The sequence below is a fragment of the Alexandromys fortis genome, unplaced genomic scaffold, assembly GCF_014885135.2.
Source record: "Alexandromys fortis isolate MF-2015 unplaced genomic scaffold, M_Fortis_MF-2015_v1.1 scaffold_41, whole genome shotgun sequence".
NCBI lineage: Eukaryota > Metazoa > Chordata > Mammalia > Rodentia > Cricetidae > Alexandromys > Alexandromys fortis.
The window spans coordinates 7,467,109-7,492,127 of NW_026067923.1; the positions used below are offsets into that span (position 1 = coordinate 7,467,109).

The 25,019-nt window shown below is 41.7% G+C and overlaps 1 protein-coding gene across 7 annotated transcripts in view; it reads left to right on the forward strand.

The window, feature by feature from the left end:
* Eya1 (EYA transcriptional coactivator and phosphatase 1) overlaps positions 1-25,019 on the forward strand; it is a 144,911-nt gene that overhangs the window by 11,668 nt on the left and 108,224 nt on the right. For 5 of the 7 annotated variants that reach the window (XM_050142145.1, XM_050142141.1, XM_050142140.1 and 2 more), the window contains exon 4: positions 17,708-17,785. The exons of the other annotated variants lie outside the window; for them this stretch is intronic. In XM_050142145.1, coding sequence (XP_049998102.1) covers positions 17,708-17,785 — 78 coding nt within the window. The remainder of the gene's footprint in view (positions 1-17,707; positions 17,786-25,019) is intronic. 7 annotated transcript variants of the gene reach the window in all.

Here is a 25,019-nt window from a genome sequence, read left to right on the forward strand (position 1 = left end):
GGGGCTGGGGAAGGGGAAAAAAGGCTCAAAGTGGAGCTCAGACCTGAGATTCTCAGTTTTCTCTGTTGTACTGCCCATTCAGATGCCAGCATTGGGAGCTTCCCGTGAAACAGACGGATGTGTTTTTCAGTGATGTAAAAGCAGATGGAGCTGGAATTCTCACTACCATTTACCTCAGGAATTCCTACAGTAATTCAAATAGTAATTTCCAATTGGTGTATCAGATTTCCAAAATTGTGATCTTAGGTGGCTAAATTGCATTTAAAATTTATTCAGTTGTGATTTGCATATTTTAGGGCAGTAGATTAATTCAATTGCCCACACTTATATTACCAGAATCTATTCTGAAGGAGTTTTGTCATTTCTACAAAGCTTAGAACACTAGCAAGTTATTGGAATTAGTTTTCTTCTATATTTTGTTTCAGTAAAATATAGTTCTGGTTGATGAGAATATCTCGTTTAAAGTCTTCTAAACCAAGTGAGTGTGTACAGTTAGGGTTTGACTTGGCGCCTCCCAGGCAATATTTGTGTATCTGCGCTTGAATATTCTGATGTCAATAGAAACATGTTAATCTAATTTCACCCTTGTTTACATTCTACACTTAATTCAGTTTCTGCAAGATTAAGGGACACTATGAGGAAAGGCATTCGTAAAAAGTTACAACATTGGCTTCTTAGAAATGACTCTGAAGCAAAAGCTATAAAGGAATAAAATAATGAGTTAGAATTTAATACTTGCTGTATGTTATATACATGGAAATAATTCTCACATGTCTGTTAATAATAAAAATAGCTCCTTAAGGATATTTTGTTGGCCATTGCACTGACTGTTCACCACATTCTGTTTTATTAAATCTTCAGAAAATTCCCCGAGCTGGCCAGGAGGATGGTTAAGAGTGTGGGTTTGAAGCCCTGCTGCAGAGTGTGCCAGCTGCAGGAACTGGGGACAGATGAGCTAGCCTGTGACTCAGTTTCTTCATCAGTCAAATGAGGGAAAGAGCAGATCTCACATTAGGCTCACCATGAGCATGTAATGCAAACCTTGTGGCATATTTGGAACGTCCTAAGCAAGACCTTACTGTATCTATTAATATTAACTGCTAGGCCATATGTAAACAATAGTCACTTCTATGGTATGATTCCTGTTTTACAAAGAAAGCTGTAAAAAGTTAAGCGCCAAGTTTCAGGGCACATAACTTGTAATGAGTACCACTGGAATCTGGACTCGTACTTGAAGAGCTGCCGGCAGAATCCAATGCCCAGGTTTTGAAGCACTGTGCTTTTCTCTGAAGAGAACATATGCTCTTTCTCTTTTACTAATGTCTTTCTCAACACTTTCCTCTGAAGTGCCGGAGCCTTTAGCCACGCTAGTGCCTTCAGAGTGGATCATGTCAACAGACTGCGCACCAGTTGAGGGTGGAGACTTTTGATCGAAAATGAATGTCATGATAAGGATGGCTGCTCAGGATAGTTGTGTCTGCGACCTTGTGTGTGATCATGGGAGATTTCTTCTCGGTCCGCACATGCCTAGCATGTTGCTTCAGTTGCTTACCTTTGGAAGAATGATCTCTAACTAGGTTTCAAAGCTTTCAACGTAATTATAATTCTATCCGACTGGCCTCTGCTCCCTTTAAGCCTCTTTGAGATGAAAAGGCAACAGGAAGTCATCTCTGTTTTTCGTTACAATGGCCGTGATTATATGCTCATTTGTGAAATTCAACAAACACTTTTGCTACTGCTTGGAGTAAATATCTTCTACTCCAGGAAGTATTTCACTATTCACTGAAAAATACTTCCTGTCTTTTGGCTTTGAGAATCAGATGTGGACATATTTAAGGATGCCACAGGAGCAGTTAGAAGTTATATGTGGTTGGAAGAGAGAAAAATGGCTTAGTTCAGAGGACTAAATGGGTGGCATGTGTGGACCACTGGGGCACAGTCTGTTTTCACCCATCACTTGTTAATAAACCAGCTCTGTTCTAGTAAGGCAGGGATTCGGATGCTTGTTGCTGGGAATAGGCCCAGGCTCCCAAGTAGTTAGTAAGTAGTTTCAGATTGCACTCAGTTCTTCAGTTGCTAATAGAGACTCAGAACACTGCGACACCTCTATCTACCCTGGTTTTCCTGTATGAGCAAAAGTGCATCTGCCCCCAAACATCTTGCCTTCTGGCGCCTTCAAGAAATGCAGGTGAACTTTTAAGCAAATCCACTCCTGTTTTAAGGAATTCCTGATTTCTTATATTATCCAAGGATGCTTTGACGAACAGCATGTATGAAGTTTGTGTACATGTATGAATATTGTAGAAACAGCCTACAATATTAATTTTCCTCTAGTTGAATACACAAATTTAATATGAAAGAGAACAACCTATACAAAAAAATTTCCTTTTTGCTGTTTTTAGTTTGTAAATGGATAATGGTTACCTCTCTTGTAATTCTGCTTGGTAACTGGAAGATTCCACCTTTATGAAGAGATACCCTAAGCTTGGAAAAGCTAACCAAGGATTTCTATGTTCTTTTCAGGATCTCAAATGTTTGTAAGTGAAAATTTAGTGCGATTATGTTTGTGACAACTGGCTGTATTTGCAGATTTTCTTTTGTAGTTTTATTGTATGTCCCCTCTCTGTCTCTCTCTGTCTCTCTCTCTCTCTGTCGCTCTCTCTCTGTCTCTCTCTCTCTCTCTCACACATACACACACACACACACACAAATGGTAAGCTTAGTAGCCAGCATTCCACAGAAGGGTAAGGAAATACTCTCCACAATATACATTGGAAACATTTTTTCCTGTAAAATGAAATAAAATTTGAACTGTTTCCCAATCCTACCATTGTGCCGGTCAATAATAAGGGAGATTTTAAAGGAAAAATTATGAACTGAATTGGCTGAGCTCTTAACACCATGAGACCATTATGATACCCGCTAAATATTCAGTCATCTCATTCTCCAGATAATTCTGAAGATGAGGTTTATGTACCTGGATTGAAAGCAGTTACGTGACATTCCCACAGCACACAGACTGTGTTAGTCAGGAGATGCAGAAACATGCCGTGGTCGCCTCAGACGCTGCATTCTTGGTCCCCAGCTTGTGGGCTTTGCCACAGCTCAGCTCCAGTTACTGGATGCAAAACCTCATTCTTGCTGAAATTCTTTACCTGCTTCAAGAATTTTTTTATATCACTTTATTGAAGATTATGGCCAAGATGAAAGGGTTATCGTATCTGCATTTTTCCTTTGCCCAGTGGAGCCCCTGAGCTCCTTGAAGGCAGCACAGACTTGTTCACTGTCCTTGGCATCTGGCAGCTTTGGCAACAGGTATTTGTTGAATGAATGCCCTTGTTACTAAGTAAATCTTGTAAATGAGGCATTACAGGAGCAGGGCATTCATTCATATTAATTACAGGAGCAGGTCACCCATTCATATTACTTATAATGCATTAACTATTCAAGAAATTATTTAAAGCTTCATTTTTCAGTTCTTTGGAAAGTACTCTTCACGGACCAATTCACAGCGTGGTTATATGCTCTCCATTCCATGAACAGCGCAGTGAGTGTCTCTGGTAGCTTTTGATTTGAGCTACCCTAGCTGACCTGCACTTGACCTAAAAGAATTTACTATTTCACAATAGAACTACTGGACTTTGGATTTTAGCAGTGATGAAGCAGCTCCCCCAGTATGACAAGATTGAGTGATGTTACGATAAGGCTGTTGGTGAGCATAGGCTTATCATCCTTAAAATATGGCAAAAATAATGGGAGGCTAATTGTTTTGGAAAGAAATTGCATTTTTATTAATCTTGTTTGTCCTACCTCCTTCTTGAGATGTTCAGTCATGTTAGAAACTGAAATGAACAAACAAACCTAACAATCACTGCAGTCACATTAAGTAGAAAATATTAAAGTTATGCACTTGTGTTTGCATTTAGGAAAGCGAGTTCAATCTGTGGCCAGTGTGCAATATTTTCCAGATTCCAAGGTATAGAACACGTGTAAAATTTTATATTATACATTATTTGTATGTTCCCATTTGTATTTAAAACTACTCACATAGAATATATATAAAAAGACACCTGTCCAAATCATTTATATGCTTGTAATTTACGTGTTCTGTATGTGAACTTTAAACAGAAAACGAATAAGTTGTGAATTTTTCATCTTTTTTTTTAAAACTTTTTTTAAAATTTTATTTTTTCAAAAATTTTAAGGCAGAGAACAACTAAAGGAGATCTAATACAGCCACAGTTCAGTTGGTGTAGAGTGCTCTGTGTGCCTCTGTCTCTTGTGTGTAGCTGTGTGTGTCTGTGTGTGCTGAGCACAGAACACAGAGTAGAGAGAGAGGACACCAGAGGGACAGGTTGAGAGGGTGACATAGGCTCTGGGTAACTCGGGCAGTAACTAGAAGCGTGTTGTGGTTGGGTCTGTGTTTCAAGTCAAACACCTAGGTATTCTGGGCAGTGAGAGAGGACTCTGGGGCAGAAGTGGTGATGGTAATTGTCTGAAGCCATGATACTTGTTTATGTAGTGTAATCTCAGCACCAATCTCATATTTGCCTTGAGAGATAAATGGGACAAGAGTAAGACTGAAATGCAGGAAACTGGTGTTCTATGATGCGAGAGTATATCTTTTACAGTCAGACTCAATGGGGCTCGGAGTCTCAGTTCAGCTATTTGTGATCCATGGATCAAAAGTAGATTTTCAGAGGCAGCAGAGCAGGCTGGAGGAGTCTTGGGGCCAGGCTCCCTCCACTGGAAGCTGGGCTCAGTCAGTCTCCAGCAAACCAGTGCAATACCTCCTGGCCTTTGATTCGGGCCTGGGCAGTGGAGATGATGACGGTGCCTCTGGGGTGGGCCGGTAGATTGAAGCCAGTCTGCCTCTTAGGCAGTGCTTCTGTACCTTGGCTGTTCTTGTTGCCTTCAAGCCTTCATTGTGCAAGGGGGATTAGCCACTTATTCTTGGTGATAGGACAGTTAGTCTATCCAAAATACTGAGAACAATTACTGGCATCTGCTACATGCTGAAGACAGGGCAGCTCCTATGAAATAACACTGAATGTTGTCATTTAAGGAGGCATGTCCCTTGGAGCTGGTAGAGCAGTGTCTCCATAGGCGGTAGGCATATTTGCTCCTGTGCTGGGCTCTTGACGTCACTGAACAGCTTTTGGAGGTACTCAGAGTGCATGGTGAGCTCAGTAGCACTCAGTTCAGACTGAGTATGGGAGAGATGCATGTCTGGGTGCTCCTGGGGCCCAGCAGAAGACAGGAAAGGGGTACTAATCATTCGGTGGGTTGATTGCATTTTGAGCAAATAAAACATTTTTCCATATTGATATGATTGAGGTTCTGAGTCTGTGCCAGCTCATCTGCTTCCAATCTTCAAACGCTGCTTGATTTTACCATCTGCTAATTTGCAGCACATACTGATACGCTTCTCCTTGGTGCCCTGGTCTCTGCAGACCAGCCTGTCTAGTGCCCCTCTCCAATGATCGCAGTCTATTCGGAGGAATGATCCAAGATGAGCAAACTCTACTGGGGGAACATTCGGCGCTTCAGCGGGTTTATAAGGGAAATTAATTGCCACGGTGAGAAACTAGCTTTGTGATCTTGGCTGTTACTTAGCATCTTTAGGCTGCAAGTTTCATGTCTTTGTAAGGAAACAAAACATAGGCCCATTGAGCTTGCCATGGGGAGTAAAGGAGCTGCGGCTTGCTTGTAAAATGTTCAGTACATGCTGGCCGCACAAGGGTGCTGAACACATAAAAACTGCGCAATAAGCTATCACTCCTCCATTCTAAAAGCTACATAACACATTGTTTATGTCAGAAATGGAGACTGCCATATTACTGAATTCTTAGATTTTTTTTTTCTTTTTTACCATTGCGCCACATTTCCCTTAGAGGAAGCTAAAAATAGTTAGCTCCCACTGTGGGTTCCTAAATGCTAGTATCTGTCAGAAATCATTGGAAGGCAGGTTTAAAACCCGCACCCTTCACTATGGATAACTGTGCTGAAAAGAAGAAAGAGGTGTAAACAAACAGGGATGCCAGGGACGTGAATGACGGAATGTTTGGAAGGAATCGGTCACACATGTCATTTATCTGGGAATAGAAAATGAGCATTTTATTTATTTATTTGTTTGTTTGTTTGTTAGAACAGATATAGAAAAGTCTTCTAGCTCAGTCACAATAGCACAGGAGTAAAACATTAGTTAACAACCCCAAACGTTAGGTTTCTGGTGATTTATCCGATGGTCTCCCAGCGGTTCTGCACTATGGTGAATGTCATCTTATCGTATTGAGACAGAAGATTAACAATCATATTTTTCATTCCTGCTGTGCATAAAGCACTCTGGAGTGTAGGAGTTAGACTGTGAAGGTCAGCTGACCCCTTGCCATAAGTAGCTCAAGGTCTGATTGAGAGAGATACAAATTCCACCCTTTTGGCAAAGAAATCTAAAAAACAATGATATTGCTAAATAAATTTTGGGGACTAGGACCCTCAGCCCATGACTCAGGCTTCCCTAGGAGAAGGAAAGTACGTGCTGAAGGTGAGAAGATTATTTTGTGCATAATGCTTTGTGTATTTGTATATTTGGCAAGAACATTTGTGAGTCACATGCACAATGTTTTCATATGTGAATTTCCACAGCATTTGTTCCAATGTAAAGCTTTTGTCATTGATGTCACAGTAGGTTTGGTCACGAAGGCCCTTCCTTCTCCATCCACAGATTAGCAAGAAACTATCACTGAGTTCTGAAATATTTTGGTGTCAGAAAAAAAAAAAAAGGGCTTCATTCTTAAGAAGGTTAGAAGCCACCGGTGCAAACAAAAGTGCCCTCAGAGTTCCGAAGAAAGGGCTCTTCTGCTAGACTCTGGCCGGGCTTCAAGGAGGAGGTGGAATCTGAGCTGAGTCAGGAACCCGGTAGTCTGCATAGGTGGAGAGGAGCTGGAATGCATGCTAAATGAGGGAGACAGAGAAACAAAGGTAGGATAGTTCGGGGGGACCATGAGGAGACTGGGTGAGCCGAAGAAGGAATTGATGAGATAAGGTCGGGGGAGTCTCCTGGAGCCAAACTGTGGAGGACCCTGAGCATCAGGCTGAGGAATTTGAACTTCTTGGGCTGGTAGGAGAAGCCAGGGAATATTTGGAGAAGGGGACCGGCACTGTGAAAGTGTTTCAGGTCTTAGTCTGGCACCATGTCTCGGGAGTGCTTGGACTGAGAGGGAGTGAGCACCCAGTATAGTGTCAGTCTGTTCAAAACGGATGTGTTGGGAACCTGAGCCAGGACAGGAATGACAGCTACAAAAACAGCCAATTAGAGTTGTACATAACTTTGCAAGGGAGTCTGCATTTACTATTTCTTATTAAAAGAGGGCCACTAGCCTCCCTCTGCAAAATAACACTCTAATATGCTCACTTTCCCGTGTATAATATGTTTTGAAATTTCCTACCGTTCTTCTTGACCAGGTGTGTTGATTAGATTTTCATGATGATTATTATTATCATCATTAATCATTATTTTCTTTTTTTTTTCATTCCAACTCAGCAAACATCTGCTGAATGCCTTTTATTTACAAACGGTGCAGTCAAGGCTTTGAGAGCAAATGCAGGAGTCACAGACATTGTTGATAAAAAGTAATATAGATATTTTGGACTTTGCAAACCACATGATCCCACCCCACTTTTCTGAGTTTGCTCCTTGGGGACAGGTTCTTAAGTAGTCCAGGCTGGTCTTGAATTCACGGTGTAGTTGAGGATGATTTTTTTTTTCTGCTCTTTGGGCTGATGAGAGAGGGGGACTTGATTGGGAGAGGGGGAGGGAAATGGGAGGCAGTGGCGGGGAAGAGACAGAAATCTTTAATAAATAAATAAATTAAAAAAACAAAAACCAATCTTAAAGTGGTGCTATCAGCATAATGACATCATATCAATCAGGTAGAAAAAAATTAATCATTATTTTCATTACTAAATGCCTGGCATAAGTAGCTGAAAGGGAGAGAGATTATATTTTGACTTATAATTTCAAAGGTTTCATTTTTGTGGTCATCTGGCTCCATGTACCTGAACCCGAGGTGAAAGAAAGCACCATTGTGGAAGAACATGCCACAGCCAAGTAATTTAGGTCATGGTGGTCAGGAGGCCACCATGGTCAGGGAAGGACCAAGTGACAAGAAACATCATTCCAGAACAGACCCCCGCCCTCCTTCTTCATCCATCTAGACCCTACTTCCTACCTCCCACCACACCAATAATGCTGCAGTATTATAAGCCTACCAAGGGACCGACTAATGTGTTGATTGGTCTGAGTCCTCAGAATATTGTCTTTTCCCAGAAATCCATCTGCTGGGATCCAAATACTCAATCCATGAGCCAATGGTACACATTATATGCCATGTGGACTCCTATGTTCAAGTTTGGTAATTGTGGTTTGCTTTTTATAAGGTCATGCAGGCTACTCATAGTTAATATGTTTCTCCCCTAATGGGAGACAGAGAAGATGACTTTATTTAAGGATATCAAGTTGTATTCCCAACCCAAAGAAATGCCCTATTTTTCTAAGTGAGAATTAATCATAAAGAATGCATTGACTTTGTAGGTATATAAAGTTTTGGATAAAGAAAAATAACATGGCAGGTTAATGTAACTCAAAGATGTGTTTTTAAAGTCAGGCATATAAAAATGTATACATTTAGGAATATTTTCCAATTTTCCACTTTTCATCTACCATGTATCAGTTTTGTTCATTTTTCACCATTTTTCATTTTGGGTCAAGTTGTTTCTTTTGGAACAGTTTGGTATAGTTTTTTTTAAAAAAAAAAACATGTATTTTTCACTTCACCCTGTGGTTTAGGAAAAAGACTCCTTAAATGGATAAGTGCTGCTGTCATTGAATCAGAACCAGTACAAGGTTGTGCTTGTCCGTTTTTGATCTCTACGGCATAATAACTTCCAAAGCTACAATAATTTATTTGTCTGTGTCCTTACTAAGTCAAGAAGGGCACTCTCTATGCAAACAGAAACCCAAAGATATCATTTGATGTTAATGAAACAATATTCATTTGACAAATAAATTCAAAATGACTCAGCGTTTTATGTGTGTCCCATCCATGGACTACTTTGGTGAAAAAAGCTGTGTCTAAGTTCCTGGAGTGATAATTTGGGAGGGCTAAAAGCTGTCTGAGATTTTAGTGGTATTGATAATTGCCTGAGCAGTGTGCCTAATGGTTTATTGAAACCTGTCTTCAGGGAACATGCATTCTTACCTTCATCTGTTTTTTCTACAACTGCTGGGTTCTGTGAGCCAAGTACTGACCAAAGTTGCATAAAGATAGAACAACTTAAAAATGCTTCTCCTAGCTGGTCAGTGTTGGTGCACACTTTTAATCCCAGTCCTCGGGAGGCAGAAGCAGGAGGATCTCTGAGTTCTAGGCTAGCCTGGTCTACAAGAGCTAGTTTCAGGACAGGCTCCAAAGCTACAGAAAAACCTGTGTTGGAGAAACAAACAGACTAACAAACAAAAAGCTGCTCCTGCTGTGAAAATAGTTATCATACATCAAAATGTTTAAAACTATGGAAAATGAAGTGGGAGGAAGAGGGTACCCATGGAGATAAATAAATACAATATCTATTCTAAATACTATATATTCTAAATATGTGTATATTCTATATATCATATACAATGTATATTTTATAGGTCATATACTCTATTATTTGATATTCTATATATTGCATGTAGAATATATTTTCTATATGTATTATATATACATATACATATTCTGAAGAAGGCACAGACAGAGGTTTTGAAGTTCAAGGGGAAACAATTATTTTTGAGTAGTAGATTAAGAATGATACAGTAGTATTTTTAAATAAAACTTGAGGTATATAGGTCAGCTTGAATAACTATATAATACTTAATGTGATTGAGTAAAAGACTGGCAAAGCTAGAACTGGGAGGAAACACTGACTAGAGCATATACATTACAGTGTCTCACAGAGTCAGGACAGTGAAATGAGGTCATATGTTTTATAAAAGTCTAATGCATAATGATTATGGAATAGAAGCTTAATTCATGCCTATTGAGCATCTGCTGAAGACCTCAGGGACAGAAGTATTATACAAATCTAGGTGCCCAAAAGATAAAATTACCTACAGCTGGAAGAGTGGAGGCGATGGTCCAATCTCCCCAGTTTTATGAGAGGTAGAAGGTAATTTGGAAGGAGAGTGACTGTGAAATTTAGAAGGTAAATGTGAAAGATGGCAGAGGGAGACCTTAATATGCATGATATTTGTTAGTTTTCTGTCCCTGTGACAAAGATCGGAGGTAACTAGATTAGAAAGAACAAAGGTATACTGGCTATGTTTTCTGAGTCAAGGAACAGGTAGACTCAGTAATGCCCCAGCGTCATTACTGGAGGTGGAAGCCAAGTCATGCATGCTAGGGAAGTGCTCAGCCAGTGTACCAGTGGGCTATGTCATGGCTTTCTCTACCAGTATACCTGTGGGCTGCATCATGGCTTTCTCTACCAGTATACCAGTGGGCTGCGTCATGGCTTTCTCTACCCAGTGTACCAGTGGGCTATGTCATGGTTTTTCTCTGCCAGTGTACAAGTGGGTTACATTAGGGCTTTTCTCTATCAGTATACCAGTGGGTTATGTCATGGCCTTTTAGATTTTGGTCATAGGAAAGACATTTCATCATGGTTAGAATATTAACACAGAAAAGTCATTCATCTAATGGCCGGGACATGAAAACAGATGAAAAATAACAAAATTACATCTTTCACAACCTCCAGGCATATCACATGGGGGGGACCATGTCTGTACACCAGCCTCTGAGGGATGCTTAAGAGCCAAGCTACAAGCCGGGCGGTGGTGGCGCACGCCTTTAATCCCTGCACTTGGGAGGCAGAGGCAGGCGGATCTCTGTGAGTTCGAGACCAGCCTGGTCTACAAGAGCTAGTTCCAGGACAGGCTCCAAAACCACAGAGAAACCCTGTCTCGAAAAACCAAAAAAAAAAAAAAAAAAAAAAAAGAGCCAAGCTACAGTACCTGGTAATAGGATCTAAGAGATGAGAAGGCAGAAGGGAAACACCCAGTCTCTGTGACTAAAACTTTTTTTTTGTAAAACTTGAGCCCTTCAGAGGGAAATGGTAGTGATATGTTTGGTTAGGTTGAGTGTGACTTTAATCAGGTGATTGTTTTCTGTGGCTACATTTTGTATATATATGAATGGAGATTGAGGGGCTGTCTATATAAAAATCATATTTAATAATCATGGTAAGGAAAATTATTGTGAAGGAAATTGCAGACTGCAGACAGGGGGAAGGAGGTGGAATTATGGAACCACAAGATAGACAAAGGCAAATGATCTGGGGGAAAAGGAAAGATAATACAGCAGAGAAGAAGGTGCTGCTGTTATAGTGGGCTAATCAATGATTTAAAAAATTGTCAAGGAAAAGGGTTTATATAGAAGAAATAAAGAAAGTTAAAACTAAGAGAAGTTCAAGCTAGGAAATTGGAAAAGGCCATTTAGGGGAAGAGCAGATACAACAAAAAAATAGAGTGAATAAGAGAGGGAGTCTGTGGTGAGAGTATGAAAGCGAATGCCCAAGAAACTTGAAGGTTAAAGAAGACAGCTTGAGAAGAACCATCACTGAGAGTCAGTTCATGAACACTTAAACAGTTAGGAGAGGGGATAGGGACAGTGTGGACCCATGTGGTACCTCAGGCTCCTGTGCTCAGTCCTCAGTCCCGCAAACAAAATGTTCAGGGGCTTCTGTCTGTGTCCCCAAGAGAAGCAGCTTTGCGAGAAGGAAAGATCAGGAGACACCAAGCAGAAGGCAATCATTACAATAGAAGCCTGGAAGAGCTGTGAGAACGGAGGCAAAAGTGAGCCCAACAGAGGAAGGGGACCTCGCTGGAATTCATCTGTGGACATGCTGCAGGAAGGGAAAAATTCAATGCTCCTTCAATCTTCTCTGTAAAATATTAGGTGAGGGCATATGGGTAGGGAATGAGGTGTGGTTTGGGAACTGGGGAAAGTGGTCAAGATTCAGTGAAGGTGTTTCAGACACTTGTCAAGAAACAGAAAACAGAGACTGTCCCATGGTGGGATGACTCGAGGGAATGAAAAAGAGAGGAGGTTCTGTGGAAGTGGAATGAATTCATCAGCGTGTGAAGTGGCCCCGCCCTGTCGCGCTCATTGTGTGGAGCAGCTGCTGAAGAGCGGGCAATGAGAAGGTCCCCGTCCTGTGATTAGAGAGGGACAGAGACACTTGGGAACATGAGACCTCGCAGTACACAGGCCGGAGACCAGACCTGGCAGGCACTGGGTTTCACACTGGCCACACGAGGCTGATGAAGTTGGAGGAGAACAGACAGGGGTTTGGAAGGACAAACGATCTAATGGACATTAAGAGTGAGCCTGGCAGAAGGGAGTAAGTGAGAAAAACGTGATGTTTCTGGGAAGTTATGCAGCTTTAGGCCGTGACTTGGGGGGGGGGGGTTGCTTCGTAGACAATCTTGAACGAGTAAAACTGAGAGAAAGAAATCATGGGAAGAAACAGTCCCTGTGTGTCTGAGCTTGTGCCAACCAAAGGGCTGTGAGATGAGCTTAGATACTGGCCAGGGAGTTGGGGGGGGGGGGAGGCTGACTGCTGCCCACCCAGCCTGCTGCCATTCCATGACCATGTACCTTTCCGGGCAGATCCATCACAGTGCAGACTGGCTCTCAGTCCAGCAAACAGAGCTACCATTTAGGACTGAATTTGTTTTTGCGGTTTTATTAATACATGGGAGAATATCACTCATCAAATGGATTGAGCGCTTCTCTGATTGCTCTGTAAGTTTGGAGATGTGTTTTCATGGCCATAACATTTCAAGTTCATCCAGAAGTTGATGAACGTGGAATGGCAGCACAGGGAGGGGGCTAGTTGGCTGCTCCTCACAGCTGGAATGGCAGCGTGGGGTGGGGGTGGGGCTAGTTGGCTGCTCCTCACAGCTGGAATGGCAGCACGGGGGGGGGCTAGTTGGCTGCTTGTCACAGCTGGTCACCCCAGGCTTCAGTGATCTGGAAGGCAGCTCTTCACCTTCAGCATAGAAAGAGGCTCTCTTGTCTTCATGGATCAGCTTACTGTAAAGAATGCTAGATTTCCACTTGTAGTCTGAAAATTCTGGTCACTGGCTGCTTCGTGCACCATCTTTTTCCTCTTGACCTGTTCCTTCAGGAAAAAAGCACACACTGATAATGGAATAGCCAAGGCACTAGTTGTCTTAATGTAATCATTGTTCAGTCCCACCTTCTGGAGTTATTCCCAAGGTGCTTTGCTTGATTTGAATTTGGCTTCCCTTAGGTAAGGCCTCCATAGTTGATTTTCCCTTTAGATCCTCTCCTTTCTTTTGGAAGGGTAAGCTTGACTTTAATGTGGGGCTTCTGATAGATTTTTAACACTGTTATCTGTACCTTCAGAAATGCTGTTGGAGCCAGGGATGTAGTTCAGTGGCAGAGTATTTTCCCAGCATGAAACTCAACCAGTGGTGGTGGAGGAGCATTCTCATGCTTCCAGATACTGTAAGACGAGGGTCAGTGAATATGACAGCATGGACCATGCGCGGCTGAAATAGTCATAATCTCTATATTTGTTTGTTCTCATCTGAGTATATAATAGCCAGTAACAGATACGAAAGCCGAGATAGTCAAAACTGAGCACCTCATTCGAGGTTTACGCTCTTGGCGGTAGAGCGGGATTGAAGCGCCATTCGTAGTCAGCTGTGGCTCTTACCTCTGAACACTGCTGCTGTTGCTGTCGGTGATGGCGATGGATACTGTGGCACTCCTTCTTTTACCAGATCTTTCGCATAACATCCCGTGAATCTTTATTCCATCTCTGTAACACAGATGATTAAAAAACATCATGTAAAAAGGTGATTAGGGCCAAGAAATTAAACTATAGAAAACTCCAGCACTAGGTGATTAGATATTCTGATCTCAGCCCTGGCACCCAAAGGCATTAGTAGACAGAAGTCTGTGGAGCATCTGAAGGGCAGCAGTGGCCAGGACAACTGAGGTCCGGAGTGTATGGTCACATGAAGGAATTTCTGAATGTCTTAAAGGACATCTATGAGAGACGGTTGCCCAGGGTCAGAGGGCAGGCCAGAACTTGAAGCAGGAGGGAAGAAGAGATGCAGGATTGTCAATAAAAGGAAAAGAAGAAAAAAAACCTACTTTGTAGTAAATTGAGGTCATATAGCAAGCAGAATGCTACGGGAGAGTAATCTTTTAGTCAGCAAACATTATTATAGGTTTTTGTCCTCCAGTCAGAAACCTTAGGAGAGCTGTTCTTAAATGTCAAAGTATCTTTTAGAAAAAAATTCAGCATGTGGTACATCAAAATTCAAAGCCTGGGAGAGATGTTTTGTTATGTCACTTGGAGCCTATTGCTATGTGCGATCATCCAGGTAGCAGGGAGTGGGTCAGACTCTGGTGGGCACATACTGCTTTTGTTTTTTTACTCTTTCTGTCAGTGTACTCCTTCTAGCATAACAAAGCCAGAAATATTTTAATATTTTTTGGGGGTGAGGAAGTTTTCCTTCGTGTGTGTGTGTGTGTGTGTGTGTAGTCATGGGTTGTCTTCCTCTATTTTTCTCCATCTTGCTTTTTGAGGCGGGGTCTCTCACTAGGCCAGAAGTTCCCTGTTTAGGCTAGGCTGCCTAGCTAGAGACCCCTTGGGATCTCCCCGACTTCCCTCTCCTCCAGCACAGAGGTTACAGGTGGATGCCACAATGCCCAGTTTATATGAGTCCTGGAGATAAGAACTCAGGTAGTCACACCTACACAGCGAGCCCCTTATCCAGTGAGCCATCTCCCAAAACCCCCAGTGAATATCTTACATCACTATAATCATTAGACCGCTGAAGATCAAAGTATTCGATTACAGGACTGATTTAATCATGCACATCCTGGTAGTTACTTTGTGGACATCATCTCCCCTTTAACAGAGAGCCTTTTTAGAAACTGGATTAAGTGGGACTCCTTAGTTCTTACTGTATAGATGGCTGTGTTTGAACAATAGCAAAAGACAATGATCTTGGGATCTAAAAGAGAGTATCATCTTCCCTTCCTTCCTTTTTTTGCCTAGTTTTAATGGATTTTGAGAACAATTGAAGTTCCTGGTTAGGAGTGAGAGTTGTACTTGATCGAGCTTGATCAAGCAGAGATGTAGATTTCAGGGGAACGGAGATAGAGAGGGTTTTGTTGTAGGTAAACTTTCTCAGAGTAACTGTATAGTTCAAGCTATGGAATCATTGATCTTAGATTTGGCAGTCTTGGAAGCAACTTGGACCAACAGCCTAGGCAGGAAAAGGGTTCTTTCTTCTTCTTTTCTTGACATCAGGGCAGGGAATTTCCACTTGAGATCATCCAGTAAGCTCAGTGGTCAGGAAGCTCCATGGGCAGAGCAGGCAGAGTCCTGCTTTCTAATCAAACCACAGCTAGCGGCACCACACATCGCTGCCTTCTCCCAGTTCTGACTTCTGCAGAGCGCTACTTACTTATTACCATTCCATCAAGCTTTGGTCACGGGCCTGGGAATAAAGGAACTCCTCAAATTATATCCCATTTTGGATGCTTCTTGGTCTCTTTGGTTTCAGTTTTTACTGAGAGAGACAACAAGGTAATGCCCAGCAAAGGAGTTTTTTCCAAGACCTCACAGTTTCCCACGCGATGATAGCATCCATGAAGAAGCTGGCCCATGGTAGGCATTTCACGTGGTCAGTTTTCATTTCACCTTGTTCTACCCATGGCCTCAGCATGTGGTGGTTGATTTGGAGTTCAGCATCCCATTAGAGGTCAGTCTAAAAAGTGGACTGGAACAACTGGGTGATTTAATGAAGGCCTTGTGTCAGGTCTTTAATGGAACATGAAGTAGAATGTGGCTATCTTGAGCATGAGAGCCCTCTGTACTTCCTCCTGTTAGCATCTCTATAGCTGTGGCAATGTGGTGGTTACGATGAGCAGGAACATTAGGTGGCTGATGGCGCGGGGAGAGAAGGGAACGGCAGGCTTCTGTCGGGATGTATTAGCATCAGCTGAGACTTCTAACCCAAAACAACTGGCAGAAAAGTGAAAATTTGAGTCAGAACTTGAGTCTCACTGTTGTGTGGTCTACATGAAAACAATCAGGCAGAATGATTTCCATTAGTCGCGGTGTTTTTTTTGTTTTGTTTTGTTTTGGTTTGGTTTGGTTTGGTTTGGGTTCTTTGTTTTGTTTTGTTTGTTTTTTGTTTTTCTGCTCAACTTTGTTTAGAAACCATCTAAGTAATTAATTTTTTTAAACGACTGCCTGATTCATCTGCTTCCAATGCTCATGTGAAAACAACTCACCATGCGTATGTAAAATAAATGCTCAGGACCAAGACTTGAGTTGGATAAGTCCTCTGCGTGGTGTTTTAGAAAGATTGGTGACAGTGAGACAGAAGAGCTTTTTTCTACATCTTCTCCCATTCCAGAATGTTCTTACTTTGAAGGGGGGAGCCTCTCTCCCTGAACTCTATGGTCAGAATTTTCACTTCAGGGAACACAGTTTCAGGTTGACTTTGGAATATTAATGCATTTCCCTGCTGAAAATAGAGTCTAAGGAACCTTCACTCATGGGTTAGGAACATGCTAGCAATGGCACTCCAGAAAGGGGGTTCTAAAGCTAGGAAGAGAGAAGGCAGCTGCTCTGAGTTCTGAAGCAGTGTGGCACTCTTTGGTGGCATAGTATAATTCTGTCATTCTCTTGGAATAGGTTTAGTAGACATCCTATGATCTAAATCAGAATGTTACTTCTCAGCCTAAGAAACTTTGTCAAAGATTATCTATACATACACATATGCATATATATGATGTTTATATATTTTTTCCTCACACTATCTTCTATCAGTATTGTTTTGAAATGGGAAAATTCCTTTTTTTTTCATTTTGATGAATTGATGATATGAAATGGTTTGGTGATAGGAGTTCATTAGCTTGAGGTTGTGTCTGCAACATTCGAGACGTGTGTGTGTGTGTGTGTGTGTGTGTGTGTGTGTGTGTGTTATGTGCACATGCACATACTGTTCACCATGGAATCAGCTGGACTTAAGCTTGGTCACTTATTCCCTACTTCTTGACGCCTTTGAAATTTTCCTTCTGACTGCTGGGCTAAATAACAGATATTTGACAAACACCACAAAGTAATTTCACTTTGTATATTGTAAGTAAAGTTTCTACTAATAATCAAATTAGTAGTTATATACTGAAAATGAATTTAATTAGTATTTAAATTCTTCTTTTAAAGCAGTGATTCTCAGCCTGTGGGTCTGGGTCCCATATCAGATATCCCACATATCAGATATTTGCACTACAATTAGTAACAGTAGCAAAATTGCATAATTTTATGGTTGGAAGTCACAACACAAGGAGTTGTATTAAAGGGTCGCAGCGCTAGGAATGTTGAGAGCCATGGCTCTAAAGGGTCATATGTAACAGAAGAAGAAGGTTCTTATAGAAAAGAAATTTAACATGAGAATTTTTAAAAAATTAATAAATAATAAAATCTGACTTACATTCAAATGGAAAAATAATGCCTCAAAATAATTCCTTAGCACTATTTAGGATGTGATATTTTATCTCCCACACCTTCACAGATGAGTACTAATTCAGTGTGCGATGTGTGTTTACTTTTGTAGTTAAAACAGAGCCAATGAGCAGCAGCGAAATAGCTTCAACAGCAGCAGACGGGTCTTTAGACAGTTTCTCAGGTTCAGGTAAGGAACGAAACTTAGATTTTCCAATTCGCACTCAGCCATTGTATTTCCTAGTTTACTATGTGACTCTATATGTTTATATAAGCGTATGGGTATTCACAGACACAAATGTAAATCCAAATGAATAATCCTTGTGTCTGCAGTCCCTAGGAAGTATTTACAAATAATGTTGGTATCCAAAGACTTTGGTTCTCTATTCTTCAGCCATATTACCTCTGTATGTGAATGATGCTTCTTCTTTTATTATTTGTATCATTTTTCCAATCATGCAACTTTCATCAGCAAAAATTTGACTCTTTAAGACATCCTAAATAGACTTAGTGGCCTCAAACCTGACTCATGTCTGAGCAATGCCTATGCTGGCCTGACTCTTGTCTTTATCTCTCTCACATTCGTAAAGCCTCTAGTAAACGGCACACATCACACGTCTGTCACGATGAAAACACTCAGAAGGACTTAGTGGTGGCAGTGGCTTACTGTGGAGCCCTTGCCATGCACTTGCCAAACTACCCAGAGGATATTATTTTATTGAAAAATGATTTCTATCAGAGACAATTCTTAAATTGCATACCCTTGACATGTTTTCTGATGTTTTTTAATACCTATGTTTTAGAAGCGCTATGCCTTCCTAGATTTGTTGTTGATGATCTAGTTCTTAGAATCTCATATTTACAAGTAGCCACAATGGAATGGAATTGTATACAGATACAAAATTAAGTATACAGGCAGAATTTTGGCACTAGTGATATTAGATGGAAGCAGTAAGAAAACAACAGAGCATCTTATGTCAGTTTCTTCTTTCTCAAAACGTTAAGTGGAATTTAGCTCATTCCAGGCAATGTGCTTTGTGCTATTATAAATTCACAGATTATGAAAATGATCTCAGTTCAGGACTTAATGGGATGAATAAATGAAAAATTATCCCAGTACAGTCTGGCAATAGCAGAGGGAAGAGCTAAGATTGCAAGAGCACCCAGGCAGGGCTCTAGTAGAGATCAGACAAAGCTAGACTACTAGGAAAGGTGTTCCAGACTAACACTCAGATTTCGGAAACAGATAGTAAAAAGTTCACATGGAACCACGGAGGAGGACACCGACAGATTGGCTGCTCTATGTAGGAGACTGTAGCCCAGAGGGCATGGAACTGTGGACACTGACAAAAATCTGCCATTCTTACTGGGAACTGTGTGAGCAAAATGGATGTGCTATAGAGGGGTGAGTTCAGAGTCTAAGGAGGCCAACAAAGTCTGCCTGGGGTTTGTTTTAGCCTCTGTGCAACGGAAGACAGCAAAGGATAGGCTGACACTTAGATCCCTTATTCAGTCATAGGCGCTGGGGCAATGTATTCGGAGACACCCGAATTCAAGTGAGATAATACTAGTTTAAAAGTTTTGCGTTCATTTGGTTAAGAACTATTGAGGAGGCAGTTGAAGAGACGGCTCAGCTGTTAAAGAGCCCTGGCTACTCATCCAGAGGACCAGGGTTCAATTCCCGGCACCCACACGGCAGCTCACAACTGTCTCTAACAGTCGTGTCAGTGTATCTGTCTGATCTAGGGGATCTGTATCCTAGATGTACGCGTGGGCAAAACACCAGTGCACATAAAATAAAAATAAATAATTTTAAAAAAGAGATATTAAAGAATTACGGTAAAATTCTGGCAATGGGAAAATAAGGGACTTGATGCATTTATGGAACTTAAGTCATCTGTGACCAGTGGGCATTGGGTCAATTAAGCAAGACACAGAGAAGTAGAACTAGACATATGTGGAGTTTCTCTGACACATCAAGGTGGGGTACTTTAAATGAGAGGTATGAGCCGCCTGAAAATGTCAGTATCAGAGCTCAGAAAGTTTCCAGATGGGAAGTTTGGAAGTCTACATGGTAAAGTTAGTGAAATTTATTGATGTTGAAGCCAGAAGTGTGTGTGTGTGTGTGTGTGTGTGTGTGTGTGTGTGTGTGTGAGAGAGAGAGAGAGAGAGAGATAGAGAGAGCTAAATAGGCTATCCCATGATGACAGAGATAATTAGAAATGTAGAGATGACATGAGAATATTGAATTGGAAGTGAAAGCAGTGGATTTAAAAGAAGCACTGTCTATATGACAGATTCACTCAATAAGCCAATATTTATGTGTGTATATATGCATAAATACCTATATGCAGTATATGTGTAGACACATGCATCTTAGTTCTAAGATGAAGAGAAGGGGTAGTTTATGTAAGAACAATATCTTGGAAACCTGTGGCAATGCACAACTTTAGTCCCAACACTCAGAGACAGAGGTAGGTAAGTTTTTGAGTTCAAGGCCAACCTGATATACAGAGTGAGTTCCAGGTCAGCCAAGGCTACACAGGGAAACCCTGCCTTGAAAAGCCAAAATAAAAGAAAATAGGAAAGTAATGTCTTTAGTATAATCAGTTCTATTCTTAAAGAAAGGCTGTTTCTTTGTATGAATGTATTTCTGTATGTATGGGAACAAAAATGGTGTTTTTGTCTAGGTAGCAGGCTGAATTTTGCACTTTCTTTTTTTCTTTTTCTGTTGTTGTCTTTTTCCCAATATTTGCTTATTGGGCACATGAGTGGCACTTATAGATTTGAAGAGCAGTGTTTTTAAACACAAGTTATACAACACGTGGTACAAGGAGATAAGAAAATTGGAAGAGATTCTGTCCCTTGTTAGCCTTGTGTTGGTGACACCTGTGGCTGGCCATTCATCCTTGCTCAGTAAAGTATCACATGAGCAAGTGAGTAGTGAGTGCAGAGGAGATTAGTGACAGGCTTGTGAGTGTGTGGAGTTGGAGAAGACGGAAGGAGACGTGGTACAGAACAGGAAAGTGTGACAAGGTGGCTTCCAACTCAAAAGTGGACAGACAGGGCAGACACAGGTCCCGACCAAGCCAGAGCTCTGCAAGATGGAATATATTCACAGAGAGTTTTCCCTTTAAAGCGGTGGTTTTCAACCCATGGGTCATGAGCTCCACGGAGCTGCTTGCATATCCGATACTTACACTGCAATTTATAACAGTAGCAGATTATAGTTAAGAGTGACAATGAAATAATCTTATGGTTGAGGTCACTACAACATGGAGAACAGTATTAAAGGGTTGCAGCATCAAAAAGGCTGAGAACAGGGTTTTAAAGGCTTAGCAACCTAGGCAAAGTGACACTTGATTGGCAGATAGGATGCAAGGGAACTTAGAGGTAAGAGAGTTGAGAGTTTTTAGAAGAAATAGCTTAGAGTAATTATTTGTGTCTCCAACTGTCTCAATGGAGAAGATAGAGCCCAACATGGACAGGAGACAAAGATGGAGGGAGTCCTGCATCTTATGATGACATTGGAAAAGATGTGAAATGAGAACAAGAAAGTAAAGAGTCTCCCATGATCTTCAAGCCAGTGGGGTACCACCATGCAGTTCTGCAGTTTGTTCTTCGTCCTCGCCAGCTGAACTTTCCCCAGTGCTTTAAAGTTATTTCTCATTATCTGTCTTCTAGTTTACTGTGTAGCTCTATGATAACGGAGTGTATTGGTATTGTCCACACACACCTGCCAGTAGCCATGATAATACCAAGTGCCTTAGAATTGCTCAATGTATATTGCCTAAATGAAGGAACAAAATGGCTGTGGATTGAGACATGATATGGGGAAATAAAAAGCTTGGACTGTAGTCTTGAGCCAGAGTAGAGATCTAGATGGAAAGAGAATTCTGGAATAATTCTTTTGGGACCTATTGGGAGACACTGTGGTATTCTAAAGCTTCGGCCCAATGAAGGGTGGTGTCTAGGAGGCCGTCATCACGGGAATGTTAGAGAACTGTCATGAGCCTCAGAAAACGAGAGGTTTTCCAGAACAGCAGAAAGCACATGCTTTGACAAAGCAGTTTGCTTGGGTCTTGGTAATACCTTGAATCTCAGATGCCTGGCAGCTGATGTCTGGAAAGATACCGAGGAAGAAAAAGTCCCCAGAAGAGGGCTGAGGTGAAGATGGAGGGACACCTTGTTGAATTTAGAAAAGGTGATATTTTCTACAGAGTCTCTATGTGAGGAGGAAGAGGGAAGAAGTGGGTGCACCAGGGAGTGGGGTGTAGGTTTAAGAAGCAGAACCCTGTGGAGACAAACTTCTTCATTTTCTTAGAAAACAGTCAACAAAGAGAAGGAGGCATAGGGCTGCTCTGGTGGCGGCGGCAGTATCATTTCTGTCTCATAAGGGGATTCTTTCCTATCTTCCCTCCTGCCCTCAGTGTGGGGACACTAGAGGAACGTGCTCAGTTTGCTGAAGCACATGGGGGACTTGAACATTGCAAGGTTGCTTGCTGTGGTTTGGAACCATAGTGATGTTTTGTTCATTTACTCCTTACCAGTACAAAGTGATTAATTCGTATGAGCACACACATGCAGATAGCTGTGTGTGCTCATACACGTGTACACACACATGCCATGGTATGAATGAAGCTCAGAGGACAGCTATCAAGAGCCAGTTCTCTCCTTCTAGTCTTTAGGCTTGGCAGCAAGCACCAGCACCTCTATCACCTTTGTCTGCCAGCTCTCTTTCTAGCCCTGGCACAATTATTTCAGTTATTTGAAACTTTTAAGGACCATAGGGATTGTAAACAATGGGTTTGCAAGGTCTCTAACCTGCCAGTCCCCACATTTAAATTTGTCACTACTGGTTAGTGAAGCACCTGTTGATGGCATCAATCGTACACAGTGTATCAGAAAGTAGAAACTACTTCGTAGAAGAGAAAAATATCCTGAATGATCAGTATGGTTTACTTCTTAACTGGTTATGGAAAAACATCACATTGAAGCAAAAAAGGTGACCCAGAGTCTGTGAGCTTCATGTTTAGAGAGGGACTCTTTGGGGGGGGGGTGGCATCTGAGCTTAGACTCTGGTGAATAAAGGAATGAGTTCTAGTTGGGGAGCTTGGTCCTTCAGTTGGTACTTTGGGTTTTTACATGATCTAATTGTCCTTAAAGAGGTTTGATTAAAGGTATTCTTTGGGGCTGAGGAGATAGCCCAGCAGTAAAGTCTTTGTTCCACAAGCTGGAGAACATGAATTAGATTTTCTGCACTCATAAAAACTTCAGGCATGCAATCTCAAAACATAACATGGAGAAGTGACAAAGGAAGACATGATGTTGGCCTCTAACCTCCCTACATAGGTATATACACTTATATATAGACAGACAGACAGACACACAGACATACACACACACATATGTCATTGTAAGAAAGGACTTTATGAGAAGAGGGTAGAATCAGGGAGTCCAGCATTTCCCTGACTCAGAAGAAAGTAGACTGGTTTCTCAAATCTCCCAGAAGAGCTGATGTGTTGGGAGTCTTGTGCCAGGATTTTTTTAGGAGAAATTCAGAGAAGAGAAGGAAGGAAAGATAGGCTAGGTGGGGCTGATCTAGGCTGTCTTCCAGTCTAATGCATTTTAGCAAGGCCACTGCAGGACTCAGGTCTCCCAGACCTGCCATCCTTGTCACTGGCTGGAGGAGGAGGAACCACGGAAACAGAGGCAACCCTGTATCCATGCAGATGGGTTTCAGAACCTGGCTGCATATCCCTTGTTAGATTATATCCGTTCAGTGGAGACGTGGAAGGTGCCTTCTCTCATTGCCATGTCAGGAACTAGAGCAGAGCAATCAATGAGTGGAACTGAGAAGCTGTCAGAGTGGAGTGTTTTGAAGAAGGAGCTGACTGCATTTGAAGGACAGAGAAGAGTGAAAACTCATGTCAATACCTTTGACCTGACCGGTGGAGGGATGTTGCCAGTGATGACAGACTTGCCTCATGGAGGCATGGACTGAGAACAAGAAACTGCTGAGAGTCCTCTTGATCTGTTTAGTGGATTCTCATACTTGACCTAGCTACTTACCCTGAATTCTCTCCCATAGCAAGACTTATGGAAGCTTCTTTAAATTATATGGTAGAAGGAAGAGAAAGACAAGAATAATCACTGGTGTGTTAACTGATAAGGAGGTATGGATTGTCTGTATGTTTTCAGGACTCTCTGATTCCTGTTTATTTGGAGTTGATGAATGAATAAGGTGATGATTGTATCTGCCATGATAAAATAATCTTCAGTAATCCCACTTGCTCTGGGTTATTCTGATCTAGGACACTAAGATCTATTGGGATTCCTGGATTACTGTTGTAAAAGCAGTTTAGGCAATTGAAGGGAAGGGTTCTTGAGGTATAGCACAGTAGACACTTGGCTATAGGCTTCCGGAGGTCTTAAGGGTTTGGATTAGAGGACTCTTATATGGCATGTTATATGTTATATAGTTTGAAATATGTAGTGATTTTCGTGGCTTTTACTAGTTCATAGATGATACTGTTTTCTCCAGTTTACAACAACAGCAACAAAAAAAAGCCATATCACGTTCATTATGTATAACATGAAATATCAGATCTACCCCTCATTTCAGATTTGTAAACTTGCTTATGGCTGCAATTTCATTTTATCTTTTTATACTTTGTGTGTATGGGTATGTATTGACATATGTATGTATGTGGCCACACATGCCATTTGTGCATATGAAGGCTAGAGGAGACAATTTGCTAGAGCCAATCTTCTTCTACCACGTGGGTCCCAGCAATTGAACCTAGATCATTGGGTTTGGCAGCCTCAGTTTACCCACTGAGCTATTTATTTCATAGGCCCATGATCTCATTCTTATTACCTGAGCATTACTTGTTGATAGCTTGCCATGCGCTAGAGAGATCCCATCAGGTGCTGAGGAAACAGATGTAAGAGGTCTCCAGGACCTGAAGTTCATAGTTTGCTGAGAATAGGCATAGCTAGACACGAAGCTGTGCTAACCAGAATGCATTGCCCCTAATGGGGCTTTGTGGACGTGTGCAATGCTCCAGGAAAGTTCAAAGAAGGTAAAGTGAAGGAAAGGCAACAGTTGAGTCTCTGGTGGTAAGTCTGTCAAACAGAGGAAAGGCGAGCATACAGCAGGGGTGGTATCTTGAAGAAGACCCAAGATGACAGTAAACAGACCACGTGTACAGGAGTCCTGAAATACAGGCAGGATGCACTGTGTCACAATAGAGCGGGTGTGGGAGCCTCAATCTTCCATGTCTTCTTCCAAGTAAGTTAGCAGCCATTCCTTGAGTCGTGTGAATGGCCACAAGACTGTGAGCTGTAGGATGGATATGAAGCGACTTCTCTGTGGTGGTATTAGGAAGGGAGGGTAGAGGGTGGGACATGAGGCAGGTGTC